The sequence below is a fragment of the Montipora capricornis genome, chromosome 13 (assembly GCF_036669925.1).
Source record: "Montipora capricornis isolate CH-2021 chromosome 13, ASM3666992v2, whole genome shotgun sequence".
NCBI classification, from domain to species: Eukaryota; Metazoa; Cnidaria; class Anthozoa; order Scleractinia; family Acroporidae; genus Montipora; species Montipora capricornis.
This window is the reverse complement of record NC_090895.1, coordinates 7,164,018-7,174,017: the sequence shown is the minus strand read 5'-3', so window position 1 is coordinate 7,174,017 and position 10,000 is coordinate 7,164,018. Positions and strand designations below refer to the sequence as shown.

The window sequence follows — 10,000 nt, the reverse complement described above, 5'->3', positions numbered from 1 at the left end:
TCCGCAGATGTAGTTGGGAGCGACTTGTTTAGCAGTTAAAATTTGATTCCTTTCCCCCCGAGATCTTTACATTCAGCAGCAGAAGCAATACTCACAGATTTGAAGCATCAAATGAGAGAAGCATATAATTTTCATTGTCACGAGTTCCTTTCAGAACAGGGATGTTTGAATTTTTTTGGAGCGTTGTGGAGCAGTGCCTTCGAATACGGCCGTGATTGTGAGTGTTGAAGCTGGATTGCGGCTTTGCCACACTCAATTGCCCCTTCACCTTGAAAACAAAAAGAACCCTCTGGCAACCAGCATAAATTTCAGCCTTGAGTAAGTACAACATTTTTAATTATGAAATCGAAATCAGGCAACTTCATTCGAAGATAACAGAACAATCGCCGATTCGACATGATATTGAATTAATTACATATGCGCGCTCGTGATTTCACTTTTTTATAACATAAAAAAAGAAAAGTGAGTAATAGGCTTGATTACAGCAGAAATCGAGTCTTAGACTTGGAAATACTAATATACTAGTTTGTTGTCCCAGGTATGGCCTAATTTCAGCCATTGGTCATAACAATTTTTTCAATTATGAAATTCTTGATCTTGTGATAAAGTTCCGTGTTTTGAGAGAAGAATGTGGCAAAGCAAAACGAGTTTCATGAGACAATTTGTGATTCCTTGGTCCCTGGAAGACAACTGGTGAAATTTGCAACATGAATTGCAGATCGATAATAAAAATTACTTACGAGGATAGAATAATTTTTCGCGCATGCAATTTGACGCCGTTGTGACAAAAACTTGGATCGGATCAACCTTGAGAAACTCTGGCATACGGATGGTTGCTCTGATCTCGGTCTTAATATCATTTAACAGGGCACAAATGTGATATTTTGCACACCACAGTGCGATATGACACGGCATGACATGACTTTTGTTTAAAATGGGCTTTGCGGAGTGGAGGAATACATGAAAAGTGGACGCAATCAAATGGTGATCGATCCTGATCCCAACAAAAATTTAAGCCAAAAGAAAAAATAGGGACGCAATGCGTACATGGTAGTGCAGTAACGTACACAGCTCTTCATTCCATAATTGTCAATTGAGATGCAGGAGATTCAAGGTTTGTCTTTGCTTGATATGTAGCTCTAATTGTACACGGTATTGTTTTGGTACCATAAATCACGGGAGTGCCATGGTAGATGTCTTAGGTAAATAGCCTGGCCCTGAGAATACATGTGGTTACTAGTAAAATACTATACCCAGAAAGATTGAAGAAAGTAAAAGGGAATCGAGATACATTGGCTTCCAAGGTGACATGTTACTCATTTTAAAGTCCCCTTCTTTGCACCTCAAGTTTAAGCGTGTCTAAGTTTTTGACACCTTTCCAAGACAAATTTGTACGTAAGTCAAGTGCTGTCGAGCGCGGTTAGTATCTGGATGGGTGACCTCAAAAATGTGCGACTTGCCGTGTCAGCAACATAGCACAGAAAATTCTATTTTAACGCTCAAAGATGCGAACTAAGCAACGTACAGTTTTTGTTGGCCTGCTTTATACAAAACAAATATTGATAAAAAAAGTAAATAAATATTGATACACAGGTTTTAGGAAGAGCAGAAGCAAGTTTACAGGAAGTGTCGATCGAGAATGAAATATAGCAACAACATTTGCGACATGAAAACAACCGAAATCTTGAACCGTGAAAATACAAAATTACCATCGGCGAAAAACATTTCGGGAGATTTTTGCTACGTTCAATTTTTCTATTGTACTTTTGGCTGCTCAAGTAAATCGCAAAATCGAAAGCAACATCGAATTCAGCGGGCGCCACTTTCATGTTACCATGCAGGTTTACTCGCGAAACATAGCATACATCATCCATAGGAATGATAAAAGATTACATACATTTGCAAATCACATTACCACGTTATAAGATGGTGCACACCTAGGGTTGCAAAATTGGATGGAAACACATCCACACCAGTGTATTTCACACAGTCTCCCCGTCTGGCTAGCGAATACTTGAACAATTTGTACTCTTTAAGCAGGTATTGATCCAGATTCCAATCAGTCTCCTTTGTACCAGTTTGAAAGGATCTGTGAACAGTGTGCAGTCCACATGTCCCAAGATATAACCATGAAGGCAAGTTCAACTCCTTGTGAGATTTCCTTAGCTCTCTTTCAAATGCGAGATTTACATTTGGGCCATCCATACCAATGTTCCAAGTCTTTGCTGGGTCTAGGTCTTTGGTTGCCGCTTCATAATGATTTAGGATGTCATCTGTTCTACCATGGCCTAAGAACATGGACTTTAGATACCGGGACTCCATTCTGCAATTCTCATTTGACCAATAACGCACATGCATCTTACTCTGCATTCCTTCATTTTTAATGACTCATCAAATAACATTGCATGGGTTGGTGATCGCTTCACGTCGTATAACAGTTTCCAGTCGAAATGTGGGCCAAGTCCGAATGTTATGACATACATGTATCTGAACTTTGACTCACTCATTGAATAATTTGCTGCAATTTCACTGTCACTGAACATTCTCTTGAATAGGTCATTTACCCCAGCATTTGAATTTCCAGAGAAGTGGGAGTTAACACATTTCAAAGCCCATAAAATCTCTGCATGGGCGACTTTTTTAGACAACATGCATAAATCGGGCAAAGACTGAAAGGCCCTACCTTCTCCAGTACCTTCTGTTACATTGTCATTCGTGGAAGTCGAAGGAGCCACCTGAGATTCTTCATCAAAAGTGAAACGTCTAGCAATAGGAACTGATTTGGCAGAAGCGCTAATGCATGCTTGGTGTCTAGTATCTTCCAAATGAGACTTAAAAGCTGCCTTCCCCATGCTCGCTAATTTAAACGCTCCGCAGCACAGTTTACAGTATGCAGCATGTTTATCGCCTTTAACACCTCGTAAGCAATCTTTATACACAATGTAAGCATTGTCTATTGTACAAGCCAATCCAAATTGAAAACACATTGACCATGGTGGGGCATTTCAATTAATATTTACCTCACACTGTGACTACAAAAAATACAAGATGGCTTCAATCTATCACATGGTAGAAAAACGGATCTCAGAAGGCAATGCAATGCATGCAACAGCGCAGGCTGAGATACACATATTTTCGCAAAATATTCCCCCGATTTCAAAATGTGACCTCAATCCTTGAATTGCTTTGATATAATCCAATATTATTTCCCATCCAAAAAAATTCAAGCAGGTTTCATTATTTTCAAGCACTTTCAGCAGAATTTCTTCTTTTCTTTCCTTTCCCTTCTGATTCATAAACATTGAATTACTTTTGCTTGTTATCCAACAAGTTTGCGACGCGAAGTGACTTGCGCATTTGTAACATGATAGCTGATGCAGTATGTAAATTTTCTGTTATAGGCTCGTGACTTTTTTCACATCCAAACTATTGTTGTCTTACACAACAATGCAACACAAAGGAAATAATTTATCTGAATAACAAAGGAAAATCAGACGCGCATGTATACGCATTCATACACACATGAATATACAGTGTTCGCGTATACATACGCTGCGTATGCGCAGTTAACGTATATCTGAGCAGTACTGTACAGCTCATGTTCTTTGAATTGTGTCTCATCCACAAGTTCTTTGGACGGCCAGATATTTATCTGTCCTAGTTTCAAGTGCAGATGATAAAATTGACTGGGGCATGTTAAGTAACTGAGTCGACTGTTTTTCAGGGAAGCCTTGTTTGAGGCGACACAACGTACACTGAAAGAAAAAATTCGTCTATATAGTTTTAAAGATCTGGGTCGTCCTTGTTTCCCTGAATTTTCACTATGACCAGCCTGAATTCATCTCCTGCAGAGGACAAATTAAGATGGCATGTTTTCTCCACTGGCTCCAGGCTGTAAAAATTCATACAAAGCCCTCAGCGTTTCCAAATTAGGAAATCCTGTGTAAAAGGTAATAAGAAGCAAAACAATCGCCACTCGAGTGCCCTGATTATCTTCTCCAGGTCAGAGTTTTTCTTCTTCAACAGGGAAACCTGTGAGTGAATGTGAGTGAATCGAGCCATCCTTTCTAGAGATTTTTCCCAGCCACCACTTGGGTATTTCACGCCGAGTGCTCATCAAGGAGTGCAACACATTACATTCATAATCCTCTTTTTTCTTTTGGTGTAAATTTCGTCCGGATCAGGATCGATCACCATTTGATTGCGTCCACTTTTCACATATTCCTGCACTCCACAAAGCACATTTAAGGTTACTGCTGACCTTTTCAGTCTCGAATTTTGCAAAATTTTAAAAAGCCACCATAAGATAACTCATTACATTTACTTTGCTCTAAAAAAGAAATTATTTGAGGAGGTCTTTTTCTTGGGGAGTTATTGCAAATTTTGTGTTTTGCGTGACTAAAATGTTAATCCCCCAAGGTGTTATGAGATGTCAACATTCGTCAACACCTCAGACCTCCCGTGCAGTTTTGGTATCTTCACTTTACCAAAATGTTGAGTTCGCCATTTATTTGTAGTCAATGCCATTGAGTCTGCAATCAATAATCTGTGGCTAACGATGCAGTGCAGAATGCCTTTTCCCACAAATTCAAAACTGTTTTGTCACAAACCCTCTTCAGGTGGCCGATTTTCATTCGTCGGCGGCATCTTAGCTGCATGACCGCATTCACACCCGCATTGACAAGGTATGAAAACATATAAAATCTTTTCTGCTCTAAAACTCGGGGTTTATTTTTGCAGGGCTAGGTCCTCTTCAAATGAATTTATAGTGTATGTAGATTTGCCGGATGATCGTCGGATATTGGTGCAGGAAAGCGTATCGGGCTCTTCAAACATTTGAAATATTTTTACTCTGACGCATCTCTGGGTGTCGCGAAACGGAAAATTTTCTATTGGTCAACTTCAAAGTTTATTTTCTCAGAAACCAATAGGAAGATCCTAAAAGCCCGACACACTTTGGTAGCTTATAAAGTGTTTACAGATTGCTTGGTTGTGCGTGATAATGCAAAAGCGGGTAATGTGCTTACCGTTTTACAAGCAAAGGTTTCATTTTAAGTCCTTTGAGGGAATCCCCCCGACATCGCATCGCGCAACCACACCCGCAATTCTTCATTCTTCAGCGAAGAAGGATTTAGCCCAGCTGACGAGGCTCTGGGAATGTCATCTTCAGTAAGAATAACTGAGTAATTCACTGCACTACTTGAAGATGCCATTTTAGGAGGATTTAGCTCTGATAAGACCGGAATATCACATAATTTAAGTCTGCTGACAGCCGCTACTAACATTTTCCACACTGAAGTACAGCCTACCAAACCTCGCTTTCATGTATTAGAACCTAGGTCGTTCTGTGTGTCCGCCATTTTTGAATATGGTGTGGGGTGTCTAGAAAACGAAGACCTAAGACTAAGACCCAAAAACTAAGTCCCCTAGAAAACGAAGACCCCTAGGAAACGAAGACTTAGAAAACGAAGACCCCTAGAAAACAAAGACCTAGAAATTTATAACAAAGACCCCTAGAAAACGATGACCTCCAAGACGAATCGAGTTTATAAATAGGTTTACCTTCATTACAAGAACCAGACCTCCTTGTCGCCTCGTGTAAAATATTTTATGATCACGCAATCACCCCACGAGTGTAGATTAACTTTTGATTAAAAGACTCTACTCGCAAAAAAAAAAAACAAGTACCCATCGGTCTAAAACTGTCATCTGAGAGCGCGACAAACCTGACAATTGCTTATCTCAGTCGGCCACACGCAAGTAAATTACAAGAGTATAGAATTGTCAGGATTTAGTGGTGCAAAGGTCAACTGTTCGTGACGGGTGCGTGACACGCAAATTTATTCACCACGTGTAAAAGGACAATCGCCCGCCAGAATATTTGATTGTCGCAGTGAAATTCCGTTCTGGCTAGCTCTCACATGCATACCTGCGTTGAAACTATAAAAGGACAAGCAAATCTGTCATATATCGGACTGTATTTCTACCTCCGTCTTTCGCGTCCGGCTTTCCGCAAAAACGAAAGGTGTGCGTGTCAAAAATAATCAGAAATGCAAAATCATTTTCTATTCGAGTGGAAACCATTGCAAACGATATTTTAGATACATGTAGTCTTTATTTAAGCTAAGATGATTGTTGCCTTGATATTTTTGGTAAATTAGAGTCTTTTAATCAAAAGTTAATCTACACTCGTAGGGTGATTGCGTGATTATGAAATATTTTACAAGCGGCGACAAGGAGGTCTGGTTCTTGTAATGAAGGTAAACCTATTTATAAACTCAATTCGTCTTGGGGGTTTTCGTTTTCTAGGGGTCTTCGTTTTCTAGGTCTTCGTTTTCTAGGGGTCTTCGTTTTCTAGGGGTCTTAGTTTTCTAGGTCTTCGTTTTCTAGGGGTCTTAGTTTTTGGGTCTTAGGTCTTAGGTCTTCGTTTTCTAGACACCCATATGGTGTGTCTGTATAGTTAGTCTTTTTCAATATGCATATTAATATTCAAGATTGTAACAATCTTAATGAAGAGAACAAGACTTTTAAATTTGAAAAAAGACATGTTTTGGAAACTCCTGTGCCATCATCAGTTTGCGGAAGGAATCACAATGATGTACAATATATAGTGGAAGATTTGAACAACAATGGTGTGATACAACAACTGATTACAAAGAAAGATTAAGATTTACATGAAACAATTGTTGATTTAGGGAGGGTTTCTCCTGATGAATGTGCAATGCCTCCTTGATTTTTAATTGTGTCAGTGTTGTTGCTGTTGTTTTCATGACAACAGCTTTAATATAAAGCTACAATCTTGGACAAAACTGTTGGGAAAAATTTGGACGTAAACATCGTTGAACATGCACTAACAAACAAAGCCAATGTTTCCCACCCCCTCTCCCCCGTACCAATGTTGCTAATGTGGTGAAAAATACTGTACAGGCCGTTGGCTGTTTATAACCAACATTGGATAAAGGGGAGGGGGGAAAGTATGGAGAAGTTACTCTTTCACAACACAGACAGATAAGGTTATGACCATTTTATAGCGGTGTATCCTATTTTCCCAACAAGTTTTGTCCAAGATGGTAAAAATAAGGAAATGAGAATAAGTTATTGCGGGGTCAGTGCGGCTAGTACTGTTTTCTATGAAATGTGACGTCGTACTGTGCTGCTTAATTTGCACTATTGTCCTTTGCAATTACGGCATCATGTATGGACTGGAATCCAATTATGGATTATCCACTTGGATTGATACAAAATTGCTGCTTTTACATCCTTTCAAGATTGTAAATTTTTCATGCATAATTCAGTCACTTGACAGCAATGCGTTTTTTTTACACAATAAAATTCTCTGACATTCTATGCAGTAAAAACAATGAAATACCACACCTGTAACAACAAGCCGGGTGCTACTGCCAGTCTGTACACCAGGGTCTTTGCCATCCAGACGGCATTGAAATGAGGTGGAGTCTTCCTGGGTAACATTTTTTACAATGAGAGTTCCTCTTCCTTTTCGCTCCAATCTGTGAGCATATGCAAGTGGTGGTGTGCTTGGTCCTCTCTGTGTGCCATTCTCATCTTCTATCCACAAAGTGACTCTGTCAGTTGTTGTTTTATTGACAACAAACCAATTGACAGAAAAGAGTTCTTCTGTCCTTTCAAAATCCCACACAAATTCAACATCATGGCCCTCCTCCTGGTAAACTGTCGCACCCGGTTCCTTGGAGAATGTTAATTCACCTGCAGTGATAAAAGTACATACATGTACTGTACCTGTTTGTAACCACAAAAATACACTGTGACTCAGAATTACAGGTCCAAGAATAACATACAGCTTCTAATAATTATGTTTGTAAAGAGGCTTAGTGGTACAGCCTAGCTAATGTACATGTAGCGTGTTCCACTTTTAAGGTTTCTTACAGCCGAGTCAAGTCTTTGGTCTAGTTTTGGAATTACTCCAGTGTCATACAGTATGGATCTAGAAAGGTTTAAACTGTGACACGTTTCTTTTGGAAGTGACAAAGATTGAGATTGTAAAATTTTCACACATAATTTAAGGCACTGGACTGCAATGTGTGTTTTTTAATCAATAAACAGTTCTCTGACATTCTTTGCTATGCTGCAAACACAATGAGATAAAACCACACCTGTAACAAGAAGCCTGGTGCTACTGCCTGTCTGCATGATAGCAGGGTCATTGCCATCCAGACGGCATATTTTAAAAGAAAATCCCCTATGTAATCACAGGCAACTCAAGCTCATAATTCAAATGCTCAGTCAACATAACGATTTATAGGGATGATATGAGAAACATGAAATGCCGAAAAAATTCAGCTAATCCTAGTTTACAGCGACGAAACTAAACAAAATAAACTTATTATTGTGTCCTTGGGTCGATTTGGGGCTTTCTGGGCTAGTTTTCAAATTTGCTCCTATCCTTCCTAGTTTACTAGCCCAGGAGTACCGCTGATAATTGAAGATGTCATGATCATTAAAAGCAACTTATCAGTATAAATCCCTTGGTTTTAACAATCAGTGACAAAGTTTGTTGACACATTGGGTTAAAACAGTTCTTTTTAAGGACGGTGCCTACTAATTAAAGATATTTTTTCCCCGGTGTGTGATTATGCAGGACATCTTAACAAGTGGTATTGAAATCCAAAAAGAAAATTGGAGGTAACCACGCATTTTTCAAAGGTAATTGTTGAATAATATTTGTAAAAAGCTTTAAAATACAAAGCAATGTATGGCGTTCTTTCTCAAATTGAAGCTTAATTATCTCTCACAAATGTATGGTTATCCCCAGTTTTCTTTTTGGATACCAAGGACACTTACTAAGATCTACTTTCTGCGGATAGTTTTAAACCGCGCAAAAATATCCCTGTATTAGTAAGCATCATCGATAGGAAATCAGAGTATCTCGAGATGAGCAGAACGTATGCTCAATAACAATAGTAGGTACCGTCCTTAAGTGTAAAATAACACCATAATTTGAATCATGCTCTAAATTATTGAGAAGAGCCCCCCCTCCCCCATTCAATGTCGCCTATTTGTACCTAAATATCCCAGGAATCACGCTACAACATTGTTTTGGGGGAAGGGGACAAATTGGGCCACCTAAGAAGGCTAAAAGACCTTGTAGCTCAGTCGGTAGAGCAGTGGTGATCTAACCCAAAGCTCATGGGTTCAACTCCCACCCTGGTCAAAGTTTTTCTCTGTCCTTGTGTGGGCCCATTTCCATTAGTAGGGCTAACACTCACATGGTTCATATGGGGTAGATACTTTGCACTTCACATAACACTCTAATCAGTTAAGTCTGTGCTAATATAAGTGCTACACGGCCAACGTTTGAAAAAAAAAATGTAATCCCTCCTTGTACTTGTACAGGTTTATTGCCATGACTTTAACATTTTCAGTTCCCACGGCCTGCTCCCGTCTGACCTTGTAGCTCAGTCAGTAGAGCAGCGGTGATCTAACCCAAAGGTCCTGGGTTCAATTCACACCCTGGTCGGAGTTTTTCTGTCCTTGTGTGGGCCCATTTCCATCAATAGGGCTAACGCTCACATGGTTCATATGGGGTAGATACTTAGCACTTCACATTACACTCCAATCACTTAATTCCGTTCAAATATAAGTGCTATACGGCCAACGTTTGCAAAAAAAAAAAAATGTAATCCCTCCTTGTACTTGTAAAAGATAGAAGAAATGCGGCATAGGGGGTAGAAATAATCAATGTGTCAACAATTTTGTTGCCGATTGTCCGAGCTATAATATCGCACATTTCTTGAAAATAAGGTATATTTAGAACTGTGTTGTAACTTAAATTGAGTACATAATCAGTACCTTCCATGAATTTATTTGGGGTATGGGCCTCACTCACCACGCACTGATTAGGGTTGATTATGTAATTTTCTGGTAATGTTACAATCAAGTGGTAGGGCTTCAAAACTGTTCACAACATGGTTAATCAAGGCAAAAATCCTGATCAAATTCTTGCACTAGTGCGCATTGCAGA

The 10,000-nt window shown here is 39.3% G+C and overlaps 1 protein-coding gene across 1 annotated transcript in view; it reads right to left on the bottom strand.

Annotated features, from left to right (window-relative positions):
* LOC138029773 (roundabout homolog 2-like) overlaps positions 1-10,000 on the bottom strand; it is an 81,024-nt gene that overhangs the window by 65,398 nt on the left and 5,626 nt on the right. The window contains exon 2 of the mRNA XM_068877599.1: positions 7,375-7,725. Within this exon, the coding sequence (XP_068733700.1) occupies positions 7,375-7,725 (351 nt within the window). The remainder of the gene's footprint in view (positions 1-7,374; positions 7,726-10,000) is intronic.